The sequence below is a fragment of the Vitis riparia genome, chromosome 13 (genome assembly GCF_004353265.1).
Source record: "Vitis riparia cultivar Riparia Gloire de Montpellier isolate 1030 chromosome 13, EGFV_Vit.rip_1.0, whole genome shotgun sequence".
Taxonomy (NCBI): Eukaryota; Viridiplantae; Streptophyta; class Magnoliopsida; order Vitales; family Vitaceae; genus Vitis; species Vitis riparia.
Genome location: NC_048443.1, coordinates 10,574,212 through 10,600,678, shown reverse-complemented (window position 1 = coordinate 10,600,678; position 26,467 = coordinate 10,574,212). Strand labels below are relative to the sequence as shown.

At 29.9% G+C, this 26,467-nt stretch overlaps 1 protein-coding gene across 1 annotated transcript; it reads left to right on the top strand.

The window, feature by feature from the left end:
- Positions 1–254: 254 nt before the first annotated feature.
- LOC117929079 (3-hydroxyisobutyryl-CoA hydrolase 1-like) lies at positions 255–26,091 on the top strand. The gene is made up of 14 exons (XM_034849273.1): positions 255–313; positions 1,327–1,407; positions 16,269–16,337; positions 16,736–16,799; positions 17,060–17,139; positions 17,233–17,316; positions 21,649–21,733; positions 21,923–22,008; positions 22,126–22,247; positions 22,368–22,428; positions 22,544–22,642; positions 22,779–22,880; positions 22,960–23,001; positions 25,767–26,091. The coding sequence occupies exons 1-14, from the start codon at positions 275–277 to the stop codon at positions 25,902–25,904; spliced, it is 1,152 nt and encodes a 383-aa protein (XP_034705164.1). The 5' UTR covers positions 255–274; the 3' UTR covers positions 25,905–26,091.
- Positions 26,092–26,467: the final 376 nt, after the last annotated feature.

Sequence of the window (26,467 nt, the reverse complement as noted above, 5' to 3'; positions counted from 1 at the left end):
AAGAAAATATACTCCACGTGGCTAGACAAAAAACTAGGTACACTTGTTTTTTCTTCGTCTTCGTCTTTTTTTTTTCTTTTTCTTTTTTAATATGAAAGTATTGCCAACCCCAAACCATTCACTACTAACCCTCGTCATCATTGTCTACCTCATTCTTCTAATATATATATATATATATATATATATATATATATATATATGTATGATTGGTTTATCTCTCCACCTCATTCTTCTTAGTCATCAAGAAAGCTTAAGCTTGTTGCCCTTGTCTGTCATGGCTTCCCTCTTCTTGTCCAACCCTGAGACTAACCAGGTAAGTGGTTCTTGTTAATCCATGGAAGCTTTTTCCTTATGAGATTGTTTCTATTTCTTTAGGTTTGATTTTTTTCTTAGTGAGTGCATTTTTACGTTGTATGATAAAGAAATTAAAAGGTCATAGTATTTGATATTACTATCCTTGGTAAAGGATGTAATTAAGGCTTTGTTTGTATTTCCTTCTAATGTTTTTTGTTTTTAAAAACTATAAACTTTTGTATAAAAAGTTAAAAAATATATATATTAAAAAAGTATGGACTTACCTTATATTTTTAAAATTTAAGGTACTAAAGTTTTTTTTTTTAATGTCTCTATTTTTTAAATCGGTTTTTAAAAAGAATTATTTTTTTACTTTCCCTCTTTCCAATAAATAAAACAATTAATTTATAATTAACCATGAAGTTTAATTAGCTAGAATTGTATTAATTAGAGATTTGATTTCAATCAAGGACATAATATGGGGAGACCAAAAATTTAATACACTTTTGTCAAAATTTTGAGAAAGGTGTTGGTCCCAAAACAGTGTTATCATAAAATTTTAAGATAAAATTCTCTCAAACAAAATCTTCTTCAATGATTATAAATAATAATAATAATGGAACAAGATATATTTTATGGGTACAAATTCTAAGTGTTTAAATTAATTTTTAGAAGAGTAGCTAGTTTTTCTTTTTCTTTTTCTTTTTTATCCTTTTGTGATTTTTTTTCCTTTCTGTATGTTTCTCTCTTTATATGCAAAAGAAATATACATTAAAAAACAAAGCATGTGATAACTAGAATAACCTACTCCTAGAATTATATTATATGCTTTTGTTTTCTTCAATTTATTTGACTTCATATAGCAAATAAAGATAAAAAAAAAAAGAAGGGAAAGTTTTGATCAAATTAAGTCAATAAATCGTTTTTAAAGAAATATTATTATATAGATACAAGATGTTGTATTCATCTCACAAACTTATATTTATATTGCTTGGTGCCATTACTTACCCAATGATCTATTTGAATCTTAAGGTCCTTTTCGAAGAAAGTTCAAATGCACGAAAGATGATATTAAACCGACCTCACAAACTAAATAGTCTCACCTATGAAATGGTACGATGTTATTTTGCATATGTCTATAAAACATTTGATATTTAAACTCTTAAATTAAGTTTCATTATTTCATGGGTCTTATGTTTTGTAATAGTTATTTATTTTTTATCTCATTCTGCTTCATTTGGTTCTCCTTGCTAAAGTCTATGTATTTTGGAAGTTTAATATCAATATTTAAAAATTCTTTTCTTTTCCTCTATAAATTGATTACCCACTCAACTACATACAAATAGAAGATAAGGTGTGCCAAGGGGTCAGTCTAAGTGCAACTGAGTGGACATAAAGTGTGTATAGACCATGTCTACATATGTAGACCCAACTATTGCATTAAAGTATTGAGTTTGGATCTTTATCACCAAAGAGGCTTGTGCTCAGATAATGTTCGATCCAAAGCATAAGAACCATCAAAATAGTATGCACAAGAACTATCAAAATAGTACCCTTGTTGAATATGTAGGTTGAACTCACAAGATCTAATGATTTCAATATTAGATGAATGGAAAATAGGTCTTTAAGGTGAATGACTTACAAATAAAGGTAGCTTTAGATCTCAATGGAAATTAAGGAATTCATCAAAGATTGATTTGTCAAATTTTGAAATAACAAAGCAATAAGAAAATCAAGCACCAAACATAAAGATCCACTAAGGAAATCACCTTAAGCCTAAATCCTCCTCAACTAGATGCTTAAGGGAGAAACAATGGTATTAAACCAATGCTTTTAGTCTTTGGCTCAAACCTTGAATATATACTAGAAATACAAATTCTTAGTCCAAGTGAATCCATATCAAGTTAGCTCATGCTTGTGCCTAGGATTGCTCAACTTTTGACCTTTACAACTAGTGAAGTAAGCATTTATGATTATTAGGATTCCCTTGAACTTTACACAAACAATTAACTTGGCTTCACTCACCCCTTGGTGCCTTAATGGATTGAGCTACTTATGTTCTAATAAAAAGAAGCAAGCAAAACAATTAGATAAAAGGGCAAAGGCATGAAGTTTTAATTGAGAATGAAAACTATAATTTTATTGATAAGCTAGGAAAGTGAAATGAACTATGCTAAAAGATTATAGAGAAAAATTAAAAAAAAATTTCAAACACAAAACTAAAAATAAAATAAAATAAAAAATTTAACCTAAATTTTAGAAATAAAAAAATGAAAATAAGATTAAATACTTAGTGTTGAAGGTAGAAGAAGATGTAATGACAATGATGAATAGTTGATCAAAGAATATTATTCCTCCCTCTAAAATATTGTTTCATGATGAATTGACTAATTTTTATCATTTGGAATCTCTCCTAAATTAGATTTGATTTGGCTTACTAACAAAATTAATAAATGACAACTCTTTAGTCATTTTGGTATAATTGTTTTTTAGCTCCAAATACCATGTGGAGATGTTGTCTTAAAGTGAGGAAGAAGTGTCCCTTAAGACTTGTTAGCTTGACATTGAGCACTATGCCTATAATTCAATGCCTTATAAGTTTACATATAGTTTTGCTCATATTTATGCAAGTCTGTATACATAGACTCATTCTTAGCAATGGAGAGCTTTAGATGTGGGCATTCATTGTATTGAAGTGCCTTATGCAAAGGGTTTCCTTAGTGTGTTGATTACTTGTGCATAAAGGGTTGCTTCAGTGTGTAGAGGCCTCTTCATATGTAGAATCTTGAGTTTAGCTATATGCATAATCTTGTGATTGCACAAAATCCATGCACCAGCTTAAGTATGTGTTCATAGAGCTTCTATGCAGTCCATTTTAGCTAATTTTCCTTCAACTGTTCACTAATTTCCTCAAGTCCTTTTTCCCTCCAACCTTATCATCAATGGAGAAGCTAAAACCACCTCAAACATACTTAAACGAGCTTAATTTGAAGTCTTAAGTTTGGGTCCTTATTACAAGGCATCACTTGTGTTAGGATAGAGCTCTTAAAAGCATGACATAATGTAACAAATTTGGAATTCATTATTTAATGATATCCCAAATTCACTTTTATCTATCTGTATTTCATGCATTACACTTTATGATCATTCTCGCCTAGCATCTTTTCATTGTACATGATTTGGGGGCATTAGGAGTTGTATGAAATATCCAAGTCATGGGTTCCTTGCAAGTAGATGATTTGTTCATAGTCAGTCCATGGGCTTAGGCAATCAATTTAAGGCTTTAGTGTACTACCTTCTAATTGAAGAGATGGTTGGTCTTGGCCATCGGGATAGATTTGTCATAGTGAGTGCACTAGTATATATGGTTATACATTAGACTGGATCTATGGTAAGTCATGACATAAGGCTATCAAGTAGTCATGACTTCACCAAGCTGCTTCATTATATTATCTCTTAACCTTGAGAGAATACTAAGCTTGTGCTAAAGTTAGTCATGGCTTTGACTTACGGATGAGATTGTAAACTGATCATATATTCCCTATGAATTGGTTCATTGTTGATGGAAGTCGATAACAATAGATATTCTCAATAAAGGCACCATGATATCTCATGGGATTGAGATAGAGTGTCCCTTTGGGTGATCTGGAGTTGTGTTTATGTAAACTATGACCATAGTAGTTCCTTAAGTGGAACTTGACATAAGCTCTTTATGAGCTAAGACATGTTAGTTAAACACACAATAGAAGGATTTATAACTCAAGGATAGTAGAGGTAGTCTTAGAAGGCTGATAACTTTCACCTTTTAGACTACAAAGACCAATTCATGAAGAGACTGAATGCAATAGATAGTAGGTCACGAACCCGAACACTTAGTGTCTCATTTCTATTTACATAGGATATTGGAGTTCAATTGATTTATGTGGTGGGAAGTTGAATCAATTTCATAATTGGATTCTAAAGGAGCCAATCCTATTCTATAGGTCCCAATGGTCACCGTTCGAGCTCATGTACCTTGTTGGCATAGTTTATGAGGGTTGGAATTGCTCTAGGTTCATTTTTTTTTTCATAAGGGTGTTTTGGTAATTACATAGGGTTGCACAAGGGTAAGTGAACAAGGTCTTTGAATTGAGCTAATTGATCAATTAATAGGCCTTGTTGGGTTAATTAATCAATCATGGCCATCTATTTTAGGCTAGATTAAGTGACCCAGGCCCTTAGTGGACTCAAGTCACTTAAGCCTAATAGGGAACCCTATAAATTCCCTCTTAGGGGTTAAGGTTTTTATAGCTTTTCCATAAAGTTGTCTTCCACCTCCAAAGAAAGAGAACCAACCTCCACATTCTCTTCCATTCCCATCAGAAGTATGTTAAGATCAAGATTCGAGTCATCGGGTAGAAGGCTTTGAGTTTATGAGACTTTTGAACGAGATTGATTTGATTCTTCAACACTTAGAATTTAAGGTTTGGGAACATCTAAACCTAAAAGTCGGTACTTCAACCCTAAAGATATATATATATATATATATATATATATATATATATATATATATATATATATATATATATATATATATTATAAGAATGGTATTGTTTCTATTGCTTAGATTTTTGTTTGGGGTGTGCTAACCTCTTTTTTGAATCATTGATATCATCCCATGACCAAGGGATGCAAGCATGTTATCTTTTTTATTGTATGTGATGACTGAATGGGATAATTATTTTGTTTCTTGATTTCTTCATAGATATGGTTGTAAGCTCTGTTAAAGAAGCATAGATTTTCAAGTTTTCTTATAAAGTTTTAATATCTTCCATATATTGAGATGTAAGCTCCATTATAGGAGTATAGGATTTAATTTTATGATGTAAAGTTATGTTTTTTTATCATCTATGGAGGGTTATAAGAAAAGAATTCCTCAACGATGTTGATAAAGATTTGATTTTTATTAGAGAATCATCTATGAAGTATCAAGGAGTTTAATGGCTATGGAAAAGATGAATCTTTACTTTGAATAAATAAATAAATAAATAAAACAAAAAAAACAAAAACAAAAGGAGAAAAAGATTCTTGAAAGTTTCTTTTCTTTTTGAGATTGATGACAACACAACATTCACTTTGACTCAAAATTGTTGTTGTCTCCGATGATTTTCGTAGGGAAAGCCACATATTGTTTTGAAGCTTAATAAATTAGGAATCCAACGCTTCAAACGTTCATAAATTAAAGTTGAAATGAGGAAGATATGAACATTTGAAGCAAGGTTGTGCAAAGGACAACCTATTTCGAGATTGAGTTCAAGCCAAATTCCTTTTGGTTGTTTGAGCTCGTTTTTTGGGCCACTTGTTAGGCTCAATTTGTGGTGTAAATTGGCTTATCATGGACTAGTATTGGGGCTGAAATAAGTGTTGAACTTCAATGGAGAAAGTTAATATTTTATGGTAGCAAAAGTTCATATTTTCTTAAATTGAGAAGTTTTCTATTTTGTGGTGCATAATGGGCAACCATATGGGCTGACTTTGGGCACGCTCACACTTGCCATTTGGGCTACATCTAGGCACACTAATTGTTCTATACTAGCTGATTTGGGCACACTCACAACCAGAAATACAAACTATACTTCAGGGCATTTTTTTTAGCAAATTTTCCATGCCAAAAATCTAGTGCTAAATCATGTTTATTGGTAATGCAATCTACCACACTAGCATAGAAAATTGTATAGAAGCATTATTTTGGCAAGTTTTGTTGCCAAATATTGGTGCCAAGTTATGGTAAGTTAAAGACCAATGGCTCTTATTCACAACTGGAAGGTTGTTTGTGAAAAAATATCCCTTGGCCATGGGAACTCTTTTTTAATATTTCCTTTTTATGTATATTATTTATATTTTATATGATGAGAAGTATTTTCAAAGTTGGTAATTTTGGATTTTCTTATGAAAAATGAGTTTTCATGAGAAGGTTATTTCCAAAATAATGTTTTATTCAAAATTGGAATTGTGCTACTCTTAAGGAATTTTTTATATGGAAAGATTTTTTAAAATTGTGAGAGAATCTAGTTTCTTTTTTTATCAAATCTTTAGAAGATTCCTTCTTCAAAGTTTCTAATTTTGAGATCTTGAAGGACTTGAGTTTTTATATTAAGGAAAGATTCTCTTATTTTAAAATATTTATAAAATTAGATATTCCTTATAAGCACAAGTATTTTAATTTAGTGAATAAATAAAGTTTTTGGAAATTCTCATGATGGATAATTTATTTTAAGAAGATTACCAAAATTATTGAAAGCCTCTTATTTAAATAATATGACATTTTTAGTAATTTAATGGATATAAATTTTCTTGAAAATTAGATTCCAAAGCATATTATTTACTTTTCTAAATTATTCTAAAGGATTCTAAACTATTTTCTTTAAAATTATTTTGATGAGAATCCTTGTAGAATAAAAGTTTCAATTCCTTTTTGGATAAAGTGGTCTCTAGTTTTTTATTTAAGTTTTTAGAAATTTTCTTATTACACTAATCCCTAATTTGGAGGTAAATAATTTTTGAAAATTTTCAAGATGGATAATTTATCATTAAGGGAATTATTAAAAGATTTATTTTTGGTAATTTTAATGGAATAAATTAATGTGAAAATTATATTGCATATTTAAGAATATTTATTAAATTTGAAATGTGTAGGAACAAGAAAAATAATATTATGAAGAATTTTGAGTATGAGAGCTAAAGTTCCTTTCTAAGTTTGTTCTTAAGGATTTAAAATATTTTTCTTAAATTTATTTTTTGAAAATCCTTGAAGAATTAAATATTTTTAAATTGGATTAGGTGCTCTCATGTTTTCCAAATTTTATAAATTGGAAGTTTTCTTATTACACTAGAGTTTCCAATTTGGAAAATAAATATCTTATGGAACTTTCATTAGAAATAATTTATCATTAAAAGTTATTACCAAAAGGATTTTTTGTAATTTGATGGAAATAAATTTCTTTGAAAACATTTTCTAGGCAAAATATTTATTAATTGGAATTATGTGAGAAAAGAGATTATTTTTTATGAAAATGGATTTTAAAATTTGAGAGTGGACATTTTATCAAAATTTATTTTTGGATAAAATACTCTTATGAAAATTTTAAAATTTTCATATGGATATTCTCCTATTACACTAGGTTTCCAATTAGGAAATAAATATTTTCGGAAATTCTTAAGGAGATAATTTATTCATCAAGGTAATAATTACTGTTTTAAAAGTTCTTAATTATTTCAAAATATTAAGTGGAAGAGGACGATAGACAAGCCCATAGCCTCCAAGATCAAGTCTATCTTGATTTTGGGTGCATTACCATCCTAAAGATGGGGTGACCTAAGGAATCAAGGGATATAGACTATCCTTTATGGACGAAACTATATATGTTTGTAGCAGGAGTGGCAATCCTGAAGATGAAACTCTTCATTTAGTAACATTGAAGTCAAGGATCTTGATTATACACTTAACTAGGACATGAAGTGGTAGAATCACCTAAAGTGGTCCCACTTGGATGGGTTAAGGGCTAAATTAGAAGGTATGTTAATTATTACCTTAGGATGACCTTTTAAGGTTTAAGGCAAGTTGATTAATTAGAAAGGATCTGTCCCTAGTAATAAGAATCATGACTTGCTTGAAGTAGGTTTGATACTTATGATATTAGGATACCTTGCAAAAGGATAGTTTGAGAGCATTACATTTTTGCTAAATTAATTACCTACTTGCCTTGAATGCTAAATTCTCTTAATAAATGCATGGAATTATTTTATTTGCTATAGACATCATGTCGTTAACTTGATCACCTCTTATCTCTTGTTTAAATTGGACCTAGTTATAGATTGAAATTCAATCTAGATATAACAATTAGTTGCATAGAAGCTAATTTTAAGCAGAGTTTATTATTTCCTTTGACCAAACATAACAGAAACAAAGAAAGGCACATCAAAGATGGCATAAGACATATCAGAAGACCAAGTGTCTCATACTTGGATTTTTGGATAATGTGTTGCAAAAGTAACACATGTCTATTGTCATGGTTTATGATATTCTCTCTAAAATTTCAAGGGTTGTTTGATGGTAAAGGCAAGTCAATTAGAAAAGTTGCCCTTAGTATTATTATGAACACTGGGATTCATGTGATATTAGAAATCTTACCAGATTCCATTGAGCTAGAAATAGGATTCTCAAAGATTAGAAGGGTGTTCATATGATAGTTAAGGTGTTTTTGGCTCTTCTACCAAGAAGAAAAAGAAAAACACCAAATAAGGAAAGTTCAAGAAAAGGATATAAGAGAGTAAGCTCAAGGGCAATGATTCATTTGTAACCCTTTAAGATACGCAAAATGAATGCTCGGTTTACCTAAAGAAAAAGAAAAGTACACATCATGTTCTCGTTATTGAATACGTAGCGATGGATTTCACCAATTGTGGTGAATAGATTCCAAGCCCACCATCTGTAGTTCTTTATAGGGCTTTCAACTAGTGAGAAGGCATGATGGAATTATACTTGCCTTAGTTTTTGTTGCAAAGTCAATTGTGTTGGCTAGTGAGAGGTATTACTGTTCTTTTATTTGCAACTTCATTATTACTTTGCCAAGTAATGAGAATTGTTGACTTTTATTAATAGGAATGAACCTAGCACTAATCAAACATTTGGTGTCTAAATGTAGATCATATTAATCTAAATAGAATCCAAAGACTGGTCATATCTAAAGCTTTTGATTCTAGATGATTTTCTAGTTTGTGAATCCTATATAGATGGTAAAATGACCAAGATGCCCTTTACTTTTAAAGGACTAGAGCCATAGAATGCTTGGGGTTAGTGCATATTGACATGTATGAACCTTTTAGTATTCATGAATTGGGAGGTATGCGTACTTCATCACTTGATGAATACTCTAGGTTTGGATATGTACATAAGAAATTCGATGCTTTGGATTCATTCAAGGCATAATTAGATAACCTATTGAGTAAACATATCAAGGCACTTCAATTAGATTGAGGTAGTGTGTCTAGTATGTTTGATTCTTTCTATAAAGAGCATTAGATAATATATCAATTGTGTACACTAGGGACTCTATTACAAAATGGAGTGATGGAAAGAAAATATTGAACTTTGATAGACATAGTGAGATTGATGATTGGTTTCTCATCACTTCCCATATCCATTTGAGATATTTCTTGAAGGTTGTACCTTACCTCCATTACTAGATTGGTACTTTTAACTTCTAGATAGATGTGAACACATTATAGACTTAGTTTGTGACAAATTCACATATGAGAGTAGCACTCGTGTGAAACACAAAAGTAGACAAATTGGAAGTAAGGTAAAGGGTATATTAGTTTATAAGATATCTAAGAGGATTTTAAGATTATTACTTTATAGTCAAGATTATCAAAAGATGTCTGTTGCTACAAATACCTGATTTATGATAAAGACTAATTGATATGGAATAAGGCAAATAGTGATATAGACTAGAGAACAATAGAAGATAGTCCCACTATACACAAGATACTATGGATCAAGAGGTATAGAGACATACCGTTCATATTACTTCTAGTACATGAGTACCTCATCATAGTGGGAGGTTTATACCTCACAGATTATGATGAAGTGATGAGTGTGTTAGTGCTCATAACTCTACAAGGGGCTATGAAAGGATAGTTAAAATCCTTGTGATTCTAATGTAATCTAGATTCTTGTAGAAGCACCTAAAAAGATAAAACCCCATAAGTGTAAGTTGATTTACAAGAGGAATAAAGGAGTAGATCGAAATGTTGAGATTTATGTGGTTAGGTTGTAGCTAAAGGCTATAATTCAAAACATTGTTTCTACTATAGGAAACCTTTATACCAATAGCCATACTCAAATCCATCAAAGTACTCTTATCCATTGTGGTGTATCTCATTTATGAGATATTGTAATAAGATTTCAAGATAGTGTTCTTAAACAATTATCTTGATATTAACATCTATATGATGTAACCATATATTTTCATAGAAAAGGGTTTTATGTTTTCAAGAAAGTGCAGGGAAGCATGGTTGTGTTTTAAGACCTTATAGGTAAATGACATCTACTCATTGAAAATGATGTAGTAAAGATATTGTCATCAATCAAGATCAATTTATCTACTTAGTTTCGGATGAAAATCTAGAAAGGACATAATATATTCTTGGGTTTAAAGTCGTTAGGGATTACAAGAATAGGAAAATTGCACTATGTCAAGTATATACTCAGATATTTTTGGAGAATGAGGGATTATGTGCTTGTGTTCTAAAGTGTTGGGATAATATAGAAGTGTGATGTGATGGTTGACAACATACCTTCCATGGAGAACCTAGCAAATTGTTTCACCAAGACATTGATTGGAAGAGTCTTTGTTAGTCACGGGGATAACATAGGTTTCAAATGAGTATCTAGTATGCTTTAATTTTTTAGGCTAATGATGAATGTTAGGATAGAGCCCTTAAAAGAATGACACTTTGTAACAAATTTGGAATTCATTAGGTCATGATATTCCAGTTTCACTTTTATTTATCCTTGTTCCATGCATTACACTTTATAAACCATTTTCGCCTAGCATTTTTTGCATTGTACATGACTTGGGTGCATTAGGAGTTGCACGAGAGATCCAGGTCATGTGTTCCTTATAAGTAAATGATTTGTTCACAGTCGATTGTGGACTTAGGCAATGTATTTAAAGTTGTAGTGGACTACATCCTAATCGGAGGAATGGCTGGTCTTAGCCATTGGGATGGGTTTCCCATGGTGAGTTCATTAGTGTGTATGGTTACACATTATAGGACCTATAGTGAGTCATAATACAGAGCTATCAAGTAGTCATCAGTTCACCAAGTTGGTTCATTGTGTTGTCTCACAACCTTAAGAGAATATTAAGTTTGTACTAAAGTTAACAGTAGCTTAGACCTACTGGCGAGATCATAAGCTAATAATATATTCCCTATTGATTGAGCCATTGTTGATGAAAGTTAGTAGCAATAGGTATTCTCAATAGAGACACAATGATATCTCATGAGATTGAGACAAAGTGTCATTTTGGATGATCTTAAGGAGGTGTGTTCATGTAAACTATGGCCATAGTAGTTCTTTAAGTGAAACTTGATATAAGCACTTTGTGAGCTAAAACATGTCAATTGAACACACAATTGTAGGATTTGTAACTCAAGGATAGTAAACGTAGTCTTGAAAAACTAATAGTTTTCACCTTGTTCGATTATAGACATGGGAGATTGAAAACAAAGGATAACAGGTCATGGACCCAAACACTCAATGTCTCATTGTTATTTACATACTAGAGTTCAGTTAATTCTTTGTAGTGAGATGTTGAATCAACTTTAGAATTGGATTCCGAGGGAGCCCTTTACTACTAAGTGATACAAATCCAAGGAACGTTTGTAGTTATTGCATACTGATTCCAAATGTTTGGTTAATATAACCTAGGCTTAGATTTCAAATGTTTGATTGGTGCTAGGTTCTTTCCATTTTTGTGAAATTTGACTATTTTCATTGCTTGGCAAACATACTAAATGTAATATGAATCTTGATGGAAATTGCTAAATGTAACTTATCCATCCATGTTAGGATTACATAATAGGGATAACACTAAAGCAAATATTATAATACTAAAAGTAATAATAATAATGACAATAATAATAATATTTCATCCATCCATCAATGTCAAGAAGATAAGATTACACAACAATAACAAATAACAACAACAACAAGAATAATAATAATAATAATAATAGTAAAAGTTTACCAAAATGTTTGCTAAAATTATGAAAAAGTTACGATCATTTAGGTGGTGTCGTGTGTGCAATTTGGATCTCATTATTTTATATTTAAGTTCCATTACATTATACCTCATATATGGATCTATTGTTTTGTATATTATTCATTTCTTTGTTTTTTTTTTGTTGCATTTATTTGTATCCCAATTTAATGGATCAAATTTTACTTTGTTATACAAGCATCATTGCTTTTAAAGGTAAAAAAAATATAAATGATTTTGTAATAATGCTTTTAATTTCATAAATATTAAATATTTAAAAAATCACAAAAGTTTAGGCTTTACTTCTTTTAAAAGTAAATAAATAATTTTGCAATTATGTTTAAATATTCATAAATGTTAAATATTTATATAAATAATTTTCATTTGTATAAATATTAAATATGTTTATTAACTCTAATTTTTATTTTTGTTTTTGAAACAAAAAATAAGAAGTAGAAATTTATTATAATTATTTTTATAATTTTGTGTGCATTTAAATTTTTTTCCATGTTCATATGTAAAAGATGTTGTTTGATAAAAAAGAATAAGATGTGGATGAGTTGTGGATTGTCTTTCCACTTTAAAACTTGTTTTTTAAAAAATTGAAATTAAAAAAGGTTGATAACTATGTTATTTTCATTTTTATTATGAAATTTAAAAATAAATGGTAAGGAAATTATGATTTTCATAATTATAATATATAAGTACAATTAAAAGGTTATTTACTCTTTGAAATGTTGTTCCAATTCTTTTACATTGCTTGAAATAAAACATTTCTTTGAATGTTCTATTTAATACAAAAAAAAACACATTTCAAAAACTATATATGATATCTTGCACAAGCTACCTACTTGTGATACTGGTTCTAGTAATATATAATTACTCATATAAATCTTTATTTCTTGATGAAGTGGATTTTAGTCATCCTTTGAATCTTGAAAACATGGAAAGGGAAAAAGAGTACGATGGATATTAATTTTTCTTCCTTGAAAATGATGAAAAATGAAAATAATAAGAAATATAATAGAAAATTGGAATTCTGAGAGAAATTTAATACTGTGAAACTCATGTCTTTAGAAAAGGTAAAGTTTTCCTTTTTGTTCTCTTTCTCCTATAATAATTAAGACTTAGGTCCACCACTAATTCAAATAAATGTTGTTATGGTTGTACCATTTACTTTTTTTTTTTAATTTTTTTTAATTAACATGACAACTATGTTATAGTTGATTTGGACAATGGTGTCAGCCCATTGTTGATCAAAAGCAATTGATCTAACCATACATTCTTACTACTGCCATAGATATTGAATCATCAACTTTTAAGATGTGTTGTTCTTAATTTGGATCCCTAAGTAAGGGCTAAGACATTGGTTGTAGAAAACAAGGTGTGGTTTTTGGTTGACAAAGAATGCATGCTTAATTATATTTCCAGTTTTGAAGCAAAAATGTTAACTTTGCACTTTTGAGGTTGGTTGAGTGGAACTATGCTAGAATTGATGAATTATTCATCTTAGCATATGTCCATCAATGCAAGGGACTGCTTTCAAAAGCTCCTATGCAATATTCCAAGTAGGTTGTGATTAGGTTATAACCTAGTGAGGCAAGTATTGAACATGAGGGTGAACTAAATGTTGGGTAGGAAAAAAACTCTTTGATTGATTTTTTGAAGTAAGAATTGGAAGAAAACAGGGGAGGTTAGAATCTCTTAGAATTTTGGAAATTTTAGAAAAATTATAAACTAAAACTTGCTAAAATTAATAGTAGAGGATCGTTATTCATTGTTACAAATGGGAACACTGAAGGGTGCTATAATCAAAACATTTTCAAGAAATTCATCAAACACTCATCATAGGTGGTTGCAAATAGTCCTCAAATGTGCTAAGTGGTGGGGCATTGTTAGCTTCGTTATCCTCATGACTGCAAGGCTCCTTGGTTATCTCTAGTTAGGTATGTTAGGTAAGGGAGGCTCTAATTAATCAATCCTTACAATCTCTATTCTAATTAGGCCTTCCTAAATATACCACATACATGTACAACCATTTCTCCACTAAGGAACAATAAATGCTAAGTCTAAAAAGAAACAATCTACAAGCCATTACATTAAAATTACTGCTTATAATCTACAAAACTAAAAAATAAATGAGAGTGGAATGAATTCACAAAGTTGTGATACTGATCACAACCAAATAAACCCTCACAAAAATTCTTTGCCACGCCTTTTTGAATGCTCTCTTTCATAATGATGCCAAAAGCTTCACCAAATGCCAAAATTCCTATGCGGTATCCCTATGTATAAGGTTGTGATTGTAGCTTTAAAACCCATGAGCCAAGTGTTGAATCTTAGGAAGAGGTGGTGAAGGTACAAGGGAGTTATACAATTTAAAAAAGTGAAATAATTATGAATTGAGGGAAAAACTATTTGACTGATTTTTTGAAGTGATATTTGGAAAAAAAAAATAGAGAAGTTTAGCATCTTCTAGGATTTTGAAAAAAAATTAGAATAAGACATGCTAAAATTAATTAGACCAAATAAGTTGAGGATTAGGGTTCATTTAGACTTTCCCTAAGGCACAAATGTACACTCTCCCATTACTACACTTGGTAACACCAAAAGATGCTCCACTTAGATGATTTTCAGGAAGAAAACTAAGTATTTTTCTTTCCAAAAGCCTCAACATTGCATTATTTGTCATTTTTTTCACATTAGCATTCTCTTATATTTCCCATTTTCCAAAATTCAAACTTAAGGGTTCGATAGGAGGAATATCAATGTGAAATGATCCAAAACCACTACAGAACTTAAAAACCCACAAAAGCAACCCTTAAACCTTAATTTCTAAGGACATGGATTTTCTTGCTTAAAAATAGGGTACCAAGTTGCAAAATAATGTTTTACAATCAACCTAACATAAGAGATGCATTTAATACCCTAAGTGTCCCATGGACTCTTTCTCGTTAGCTCATAAAACTACTTACTAACTACTATCATAAGTATAAAAACTCATAAATATAAGATTGAAATTGATAATGCCATTAATAACCTTGACACGTGTACCAAAGATGTATAAATTTATAACAAGATAAACTAGAGTACTTAGAACCAACAAAAATACATTGAATTTAATAAAAGATAAACAAACACTAATGGAATCGATGGATTATACGGAAATCAATAGTTAGAAGCTTAAAAAAGCCTAACTCCCAAAGGCACCAAAAATCCTCTTCATAGTTGCAAAATGGGCCCATATTGGTCCTCAATTGTTTCCCTAAGTGTTTGGCTAGGTGGAGGGAAAATGAAATAGCTTACTACATCCAAGAGTAGAGGAGAAAAAGCAAAAAAGATGTGGTCTCGAGCAAAATCAAGAAAGATAATACCTCGAACAACATGCTTATGCAGTAAGAGACAAGTCATCCTCATTGCCACCTAAAAAGGAAGTGTGTAAAGTAAGGTGCCATCCACTAAGAGACATGGGCCATGTTGCCCTACTATGTCACCCAAAATGCTAGTGTTGACTTGCTTGTATGTTTTAATGCATCTCCTTGTTTCCTTAATTGCCTTGTTTAATACACCTTAGGTATTCCTTTGAGTTTTTTTTTTTTTTCAAAATATGGATTCAAAATTATATCAACACAATGGAAGAGTGAGAGAATCGACCAAACAAAATTAGGTATTGGGAAGTATGTTTGATACTAAAAAGGTGCTAAGGATATTACTTATGACAAAATATATATATATATATATATATATATATACAATAGATGATCTCAACTAACGTGTGGAGGATATGACACCTACATAGAAAGAATGTGGCAAATGAATCTTGAATTCCTAATGATGAGGAACTATTGATTTATGGAGTTTTCTCAAATTGTATGTATGTATGGAATTGATTTTCGACTATTTTGTAAGATTTTGAAGTATTTTTTACTTTCATAGCATCATAATTTTCATTTTATGTACAAAGATCAAAGGTATTAATTTACATTTTTTTATATTAAAGATACATATTCTATTACAACATCTTCTTGATCTTTCTACCACTCTCTTCTTACACATGTATACTCTTCTTCTCATACATTTATGTATATGATGTGGACAAATTAATGAGATGTTGAATTAAAAGTGATAATGAATTGATGATTCTATTGATTATTATTTTACGTGCAGATTTCTCAAATTTTAAGGAATTTGGAAGTGTATGAGAAAGATCCCATGATCAAAATTTTGATTGTAAAGGTAAAGAAGAATTGTATCAAGAAACATTTAATCTAAGATTTGATGAAACTACAAGCATACTATAACATGTTGTAGTGAATGAAAACTAAATATTTAGAATAGATAGTCTTAACTAGTTACACATGCAACCTTTTCTCTGTAATAATTTAGTATGCTTATGTTAGGGACTTCATTAAAGGCCTCAATTCTTTAGTGAAAATGAAAGGTAATGCTCATTATTAGTCAAAAACTTAGGCAACAATTTGGAGTCATTTTAGTAAACTATCTAACATAATAAAATCTTACCATTCTCTTAACATATAGTAAAATTATATTATGGTTCAACACATGCATGACTAATTGCTTTTTGATTTCAAAAGTTATTTAATATTATCTTCTCACTAAATTTCCTTTTATAGGGACAAGGAAAAGCATTTTGCGCTGGTGGAGATGTTGTAAGAGTAGTTATTTCTATAAATGAAGGTGAGATTTTTCATTTTCTTTCTTGCATTATCCTCATCCTCCTTATCATCTTATTTCAATTCATCTTCTTTGATAAGATAAGCAAGGTACATATTGTTGCTTATTTCCCTAACCCTTGAACATACTCTCATATTCTGTACATAAAATAGAGATGACAAACAATGACAAAGTGTGGCTTTTAAAATGAAGATTGTAATCTTTTATTAATTGAGGTGTCAATGGATATATGTTATTTCCTAATATATATTTCAAATGAATAGGACATTGGAGCTTTGGTGCAAGCTTTTACAAGAAGCAACTCACCTTAGACTATTTACTTGCAACGTGTACAAAACCTTTGGTGAGACTTTATATTCATTTACATGTTGGTGATAAACAGTTGTATTTTTTCTCCTTGCAACAATGTGTTAATTTATAATTAATTTCCTTGAAGGTTTCACTTATTAATGGAATTGTAATGGGTGGAGGTGCTAGACTGTCTATGAACTCAATGTTTCGAGTTGTCACTGAAAACACTGTACTTATCTATCCCCTTTTTATTATTCTTTTAATAACTCTCATATTAGTATTATCTTGTAAAAATATGTTAATTTTGTGAAATGTTGTAACCATTTCCTGTTTGTTTTCCTTTTCATTTTTAGTTTCCATGTCATATGTGCCTATCAATTAAATTTTGTTTATTAATTGATTAGATAAAATAGACACTATCAAGTATCTTCCTATCTCACTAGGTAGTTTCTAAATATGGTGATTATTCTTCTTTGTGATTAGATAACTTGCATGATGATAATCAAACACAAATGATGTAAAAAAAATTAAATCAAGTATAAGGTTTTATTATAAAAAAAAACAAATATGTCATTAATAATAAGTTAAGAAAATGATTCTTTTTTCCATACTAGTTGAACTTATGTTTGTATTGTCGTGGAATCTTGTTCATATGCATTCAATATTTGCAATCAAAGTGAAATATATATATATAATATTGAGAAAAAAAAAGAAATTTAATGTGGCTTGAAACATAAGTGTACTCTTTTTGTAGAAAAAAAGAAGTTAAAAATACAATAATTAGAACTCTTACCAAATCACTCTAGCAATTCAATGTCCTGTACCTAAACCCTTAGAATTAAAGTATGTTTAAACTATCTAATGTACTTTTTTATAACGTTTTGAATAAATATAAGAAATAGATTAATAATAACTCAAGTACCCATAAAAGTTTTAGTTTGAATCATGTGTATAATTATTAAGAAACATTGACTTGGACGTAGTAGCATTATGCAAGTCAAAGATTTACTACATAGTGTTCTTGTACAAGTTTAGGTCTCTTAACATTCTATCTCTAGCTTGAAGACTTATTTTTTCTACTAACAAGAAAATACTCCAAAGTTGCTATGTGAACTTCACCAAGTAGTAGGTAACCACAAACGTCCTAAGAAAAGTCTTATGTTGAATGTACTCTCTTGTATGAGTTTCTTTACTATGATATACTTAGATTTACATATTTGATACATTATCATCATTAGTAAATCTTTTATAGTAGGATTTGACCATTTTCCACTATTTCTCCTAATAAGTGATACTTAGTCTTTATGTTTTGTGTTCTTTAGTGAAATATTAGGCTTTTAGCCAAATATATTATACTTTGACTAGTGCAATGTATCACAATTACCTCTTTTATGGTACTTGAAATTAGTAAACAATACCTATATTCAAATAGCTTCTTCACTACTTCTATGATTTCTTTATACCTAACTTCTATTATAAATAACACAAATTTTGATTGTAGCTTATACATCTAACTAAAGCCCCCACCCACTATAGAGAACATATGATTAGTGGTAGAATCATGAAATATATATATAATATATATATATATATATATATATATATATATATATATATATATATATGTTCTAAATCTTGATCTCTTGCATAGTCTCATTGACAATTCTAACCAACTATATATCTTGGCAACTATAAAAATAATTAACACTTTGAAGTACCTGTCAAACAATGAAGAGTCCATTGCATATCATAGGAAACACTAGGCTCCCTATTACTCATGACTAAGATACTACATACAAATCATGTATCTCCTCAACTTTTATGTTCTAGGAGATTGTTTTGAAGATAACTAGCAAGTAGTAGGGAGCAAAGTGTTGACTAGTTTAGCATCTTTATTGAAGTAAGGTTACATTCTATGAATATAAAATTTTTGTGTTATCCAAAGTTTCCTATTTTTCTTGTCCTTGAATATAGTCATCCTAAGAATTTGATTGGGAACTCTTAAATCCTTCATTTCAAAATTTTTAGACACAATGACTTTCATATTTGCATTTTCATCTAGAACTAACATGTCATTTACATAGAATAAGATTATAAGGCTAACACTACAATAACTATAAAAAGTATACACAATGGCTAGAATCACATGTCTAGGACTCTAAGCTCATAAAAGACTCAAATTGCTTATAAAAATACCCTAATGCCTTTTCCAAACCATATGGAATCCTAAGTTCATAAAAGTCCCAAAACCAATGCCTTTATCATCATCATCTTCTTCTTCTTTAGACATAATGACCAAATCACATATCTAGAATCCTAGGCTCGTAAAGGATATGGATTTCTTATAAAAACACTACAATGTCTTCGTCAAACCATTTAGAATTTTAAGCTCATAAAGGACTCAAATATAACCAAATTCTTTTTCTTTTTTCTTATTTTTCAAACTATATGGAATCCGAAACTCATAAATGACTTAAATCAAAACCAAATATTCTTTCTCTTCCTCTTTCTATTCAAGATTAGCATTGAAAAAATTTACAATTTTTACATCTAGTTGCTTAAGTTCCGAATCAAGTGTAGCTACTAAACTCAATAAAATATATATTGCACCTAAACTATGGAAAAATGCAAATTTTACATCTAGTTGATTAAGTTTCAAATCACGTGCAACTACAAAACCCAACAATATTATGATACCCAAACTATGGAAAAATGCAATTTTTACATCTAGCTGCTGAATTTCCAAATCAAATGTAGCTGCTAAACAAAATATATCTAATACTCAAACTTAATAAAGGAGAAAGTTTATCAAAGTAATGTCTAATTTTTTTAAAATAAATTTTACTATAAGGCAAGCTTCAGATATATATGTATATATATATATATATATATTCATATTTCAATTAGCATTCCTTTCAACTTAATTTAAACCCATTTGAACTAATATTCTTCTCTATTGATGATTGAATCAAGTCCCACATATTGTTCGAATATAAAGCCTCCATCTCCTCCTTTATAGATGGCCCCTAGGAGTTAGCTTTTTTAGAATGATAAGACTCTTTAACACCATTTTTCTTTCCTATGCAAAGTATTTACTGTCTTACACTAGTTGACTTTGATGGCTCCTAAGTTTAAAATCTTCTACCATATTATGTTGGTCACTATTAGCATTATCTTTAACTTATCATTATGTTGAATGAAATCAACATGTTGGTTGCAAACTTCATTAAAGTTTTAAAATTGATCATCTTCATTATTTGCAAGTTACTTTGTCTTTTACCGTTCTATAAGGAATCTTCATTGAAAACATCCTAACTAACATTAAGCTTATAGGCAATATGGTCCTCAAATCTTTATATATTTGTTCCATCTATATAGCTAAGAAAAATAAAATTTCTAGATCATCTATATATTTTAAGGCTAAAACACATATATAACAATTACACAAAGAGAGATAACTAATAGGAGAGTGATTTCATTTCATGGCTTCTTCTAACCTCTCTACAATTTCCAATGTATGTTAAGAGTCGAGTAAAGACTTCATTTTTCTATTGTACCTGTCTTAATTGTTTTTGTTCAGTATTTTTCTTATGAATCTTGTACTAATTTCTTGGAGTAAAAAGGTTAAAAACAAACACAAATAATCATATAAAAGAGATATGACTAATACTAGAAAAAATTAAGAGAAACTCATAGTGTCTTCAATCATTCTTATTCAATTAGTTCAAAATTTCGTATTTATTAATATCTATACCTAACAAAATAAAAAATTTTAATAACAAAAAATATAGAGATATTTTAGGAATTAATCACTTTAATTTAGAAACATCAATCAAATAAAAATATTCTTATTAACTTTTAGATATCAAATTAAATTACTTATTTTAAACGGTCTGTAATTTAAGTTTACTTTTCAATCATTTTGATTTCTTTTGATCATAAATACAATAGCTAGGATATAAAGGAAATGACTTTCATAATGTTTTACATGAAAACAAAAAACCAAAAACCAAAAAAAAAAAAACAAAAAACAAAATAAGAAGGATACAAAGACATATAGCATGCCTTAGTTACTAATTAACTAAACCAAAATTCAAATTGATTTCAATAGTACATTTTTTTTAGCGCTTATATTCAAGCTAAAATCTAGGATTAAATGACTAATGAGGAAGATGTGTATTAAGAAACCACTTAATCATATTATGAAGTCATAAAATATACATAAAATAGAAATAAACATAAGCAATAAAATGGGATGAAGAGTAAACTTTGTTGGCTAGCTCACAAAACCTAAACATGCATCTATATGAGAGGAGTTAGGTATATAGTCCTAGCCTCTTCAAATTATTTCATGATAGCAAATAATAGGTAAACTTCATACTATGTGAATTGATCTTTCAGTAGTACGCATAGGTTAGCTTATGATTTCTTAATTAATTTGAGTTACAATCAGTTCTTGTTTGGTTCAAAAGTAGAGCCGGATTGGAACTAAGGGCCTACTATCAAATATATGTGTTCTTTCTTGGTAGCATTAATTCATTGGTTTATTGAAATTGTGTAGGTATTTGCTATGCCAGAAGGACAAATAGGATTTTTCCCAGATGTCGGTGCATCATATTTCCTTTCTAGGCTCCCAGGATCTTTTGGTAAAGTTATCAATTCTTCTTAAGACTTTATAAAATTCACCATAGTTTTTTTATCAAAAAATTTGGTATGTAGTTCCCAATTCCCTTTCTCCCTTTTAAATAAATAGAATTTTATATGCATGTAAAATTTATGTTAGGTTCATGTGGTTTTGTCTCATTTTCCTTTAATTTATGTCAACCGATGTGAAGGAGAATATTTAGGACTTACTGGTGCACGACTAGATGGAAGTGAAATGCTTGCTTGTGGTCTTGCAACCCATTTTGTCCTCTCAAAGGTACTTTCTCTCAGAGATAATTCAAAGTCATCATAAAAGGTACTTTCTAAGTGCAATTCCCATAAATGAATAAATGGTAAGAGTTAAAAAATTATTGCATATTCTTCGTTGTTATAGGATCTTCTTTTACTGGAAAGTGCATTATCCGGGGTGGCTTCTTCGGATGCATCAACCATTTCTAGGGTTATCAATGGATTCTCAAGCAAAATATCCTTAAAGAAAGAGAGCGCCTATAGGAGGTGATTCTCATGCAAATTGATTGTATGAATTCCTAAGCATTTGTATTGAGTTTGCAACACTGTAATTATGCATATGACACCCATGACTTTTAGTGATGACTTTGATCCATTGATAAATAGATTAGAGACAATCAACAAATGTTTCTCAAGGAGGACAGTCGAAGAAATCCTATCAATACTGGTGACTATCATTGAAAAATTGTTTCTTTCATTATGTATTCTATCTTTTGTACAACAAAAGCAGCAATGTTGACTATGATATTTCTCATAATTAATCAGAATTTCACTTGTTTTAGGAAAATGAGGCTGCAATTGGAGATAACAAGTGGATAATCCAAGCAATAAGTTCCATGAAATCAGCTTCTCCAACAAGCCTTAAAATTTTTCTTAAATTGGTAAGAACATTATAGATGCTTATTCATTTTCAAAGGAAAGTTCCTTTTAACAAAAATTTGTTTTACTAAAAATAAATTTCCTTAGTTAACAATTTAATTCTACTCTATTAATAGAATATTTATTTGATATCCTTAGATTAGAGAAGGGCGGACAAAGGAACTTAAAGACTGTCTAATCCAAGACTATACAATTGCTTGTCATGTGTTTCAAAGGTCATTCAATCCTGATTTCATTGAGGTACTATAGATTGGATGGCTATTTTTTTTTTTAAGTTGTTTTGATACCTATTACTCATAGCAAAAATCTATGCATTCAGGGTTCAAGAGCAAAATTATTTGAGAAACGCAAACAACCCAAGGTACTTATAATGCCATCTCTTCATGAATTGGCAGTAGTCATATTCATATCATATAATCTTTTTCTTTTTCCTTTTTTATTCTTTTTTTTTTTTTTCATTATGCAAATAGAGACTTTATTTATTTCTAAGGTGATAGTAGATCTAGATTATGACACACCTAGAGGGGAATGAATAGGTGTTTACTTCTTTTAGCCTAAAATTATTTTATTTTTAATTTCTTTTTAAATATTGGGGAGTGAAAAGAAGAATCAATTACACATGACATAATAATTTTTACATAGAAAACCACTCATACAATCTCTCAAAATTACACAAATATAAAAACAGAGAGGTTAGAAACTATAAAACACAAATCCACTATTGAAAGAACAATAGATAGTTTTACTTCACAAATGTTATCCTAAGTCTTACTCCCCACTCAACCCCTAAGACGATAAAGATATCTCTCAATGCCTAAGGGAATGAGGGCACAATCTTTTTGAGAGTTTTGGGATGTAGGAAAGGCTATTTAGGGTTTTTCACAATTTGTATCATCAAACAAAAACCTTTTTGACATGCTATTTATAGAATAAAAACCCTGAAGGACAAAATCTAGAATTTTCCCAAAATAAAATATTGAAAATATGGAAAGAAAAAAAAGAGATATCTTAGAATTCCACAAAATTCTGGTGTGTTAAGAGCGCTTGAGCGCTCAACAAATTTTTTTAAAATATTTTAAAAATACTTCCTCTTAATTTTAAAACCTAATATCCACTTTATGCCATAATTGAATCCTATTAACCTTTATTGGACCTTTCTATATTTACCTATTCCTGATATATTATGCAACCTTAAATCTTCCGTAGAGAGAGACACGTAAAATTAGAAAAGTCCTATGCTAAGATGAATGAAACAAAATTGTCAATTCAAACTATGTAGCCTACCGTAGTAACACAGGGAAAAAAAATAAAGAACTTATTGAAGCTTTTAACATCCATCCACATTAAAAGTTCAATTTAAATAGAGGAACGCAATGTTCAATCATCATTATCTCTTGAATTTTATTACAATGAAACATAGAGCACTAAAGAAGAGAGAAATGAAAGCACTAAAATGAAAATGACAATGTGGTATACTCCCTTTAAGAAGGGTTTATGTAAAAATATTCAGATCTTCCTTATACCATCTAAATAGTAGGTTGGATATGTCTCAGTAATCACCAACTAGTGTCATTTCTTCCTTGTTCAAAGCATTTATTCAAAATAGGATTGTGATCGCCAAAATAAACAAATTAAAAAAAAATTAAAAACAAAAAAAAAAAACAGATCAAATGCAGTCAAACCATCTTCAGTCATTCTTCCATCGGATCAAGTTTGGAGAACAGGGGTGCAACTGCACAACTGCCCATCAAATCTTGGATCCCATGAGAAAAGCCCTCGCATTGATTTGCAGCAAGTGGTGCTATCTTCCCCGTCATTCAAAATCTTTCTAGAACACAACTTCAGTGCCCTAAAATAACCAAAGAGTAGTAAGTAAAGGGGAACATAAAAGTAGTACTCTGTCCGAATCCTGAAATTTCCCTAGAAAAGAACTGTTTGCCATTGAAGTTGAGGCCAAAATGTTAGCCTAACTGCAATTGAATTCAATGCAACCTATTGGGTATTTAATGTGTTTTGAGCTTGAAATCAAATGGGCTCATTTCCATATGATTTCATCCAATTACTGAAGATAATGAATAGAATCTTAATATGGTAGAATAGGTTTTTCAATATGAAGTAGTTTGACTGCAGTAATCTTTAAGAGGATGAGCAAAAAATAGAGAGGAACATTTTTACTTCCTTTTCAGTAAGAGCTTTGTCTCCTTCTACTATTCTCCTAGCATGGATTAATTTCTTATCCATTAATAATTGTCGAAGATTCTAAAATGATGAAAAAACCTAAATGCCAAATTTTCACATTCACCAATTAATTTCTAACACCTCTTTTTGCATTATTTTTTTCTGATAGCGTGCAATTATGTTATTAAGATGGTGGCTTTTTTTGGCTTCATTCTAAATAGAACTTAAAACTGAATAGTACTTAATAGTGTTAAGTATTAAATTGTTTGTTTTTTAATATTTTATTTTTTGTTAGTATCAAGAAGTAAAGAAAAACCAACATGTTACTTTTAACATTTAGAAAAAACCAAATATTTTAACTTTTTTTTATTCAATCAAAAATTTTAAAAATAAGTAATAAATTACCAAAAAAAACAAACTACACCTAAGTTGATTTATTAAACACCTTCTAAGTGTTTTGAATAAGAGTAATTTTGTTTTCTATAAATGATTCTCTACGTGACTTCTTGGGAAAGACAAAGAATAAACATCTTTAGTTTTGGAAAATTATAAAGCATGTCCTTATTATTGTAGGGCATTATGCACTATCAACCATGTCAGATAGCATTCATGTACATCTTCAACCAAAATAAAGGTCAAGAGGAGATGGTATATGTGTAGGATTGATGTTTAGGAGGGGAGAAAACCTCCACTTGGAAAACACCATTTCCTCTATCTCTCTTTCTCTCTCTCTCTCTCTACACTTCAAAGATATTTTTATGTATGACCTTAAAATGATATATTTAAAGATATAAGACCTTGTCATTTTAAGTTAACCTAACATTCTTCCAAGATAAGGCCTTTATTACACCATATGGAAAATCAATATATTTTTATTTAGAATCATCTTTGTTTACACTACTTGAAAGTAACATTATTTTAGCTTGTTCTTTGCTTGATTTCTGACAGTGGGAGCCTTCAAAATTGGAGCTAGTTAGTGATGAATTCGTCGATCAGTATTTTGAAAAAGTTGATGATGATGATTGGGAATATCTTCAACTTCCTCCTCGAGCAAACCTTGCCAAAACATGGGAATCAAAACTCTAGCTAGTTGGATTGTGAAAGATGGTAAAGGAAAATAAGGAGCTATAACTCCAATTAACTTTTATGAACTTTAAACTAAAATTAATATCATATTGTACCGTATTATTAAGCTACTAGACTGTTCTACAATAATTGTATTGTTAGTCATCATGTGATGGGAATTGCAATTTATTTCAAATGGTTTTATCAACTGAAAAAAGTTCCTTGATATGTTGTTTGAAAAGCTATATATATATATATATATATATATATATAGTCTTATCTTTGCCAATTATCATCTATATGCATGGGGGTTCCCCTCTACATGTCTCTTTCATGCTCAAGACCCCTTGGTTGTCTAGGACAAGTATGTAACCCATTTGGGATCATTCCGTCCAAACCAAGATAAGTTCCATCTGGCATTAGAAGTGAGTGGGTTTCCTTCTTCCACAAGGCTAGATGAAATCGGCAACCTGGGCTCGCTGGACTCTCAAATGGGGAGATATCTCCAGTCAAGTCTTTAAGACTTTTGACATGTGTGATCAATCACGCCTAATGTCTGAACACTAGCTTAAACACCTAACATC

Excerpts from the sequence above, each read along its gene's own strand:
- LOC117929079 (XM_034849273.1), top strand. The coding sequence starts at position 275 with ATGGCTTCCCTCTTCTTGTCCAACCCTGAGACTAACCAG. Across the intron at positions 22,429-22,543 it reads AAGAAATCCTATCAATACTG|GAAAATGAGGCTGCAATTGG; the intron begins GTGACTATCATT and ends CACTTGTTTTAG. Across the intron at positions 22,881-22,959 it reads TCAATCCTGATTTCATTGAG|GGTTCAAGAGCAAAATTATT; the intron begins GTACTATAGATT and ends CTATGCATTCAG.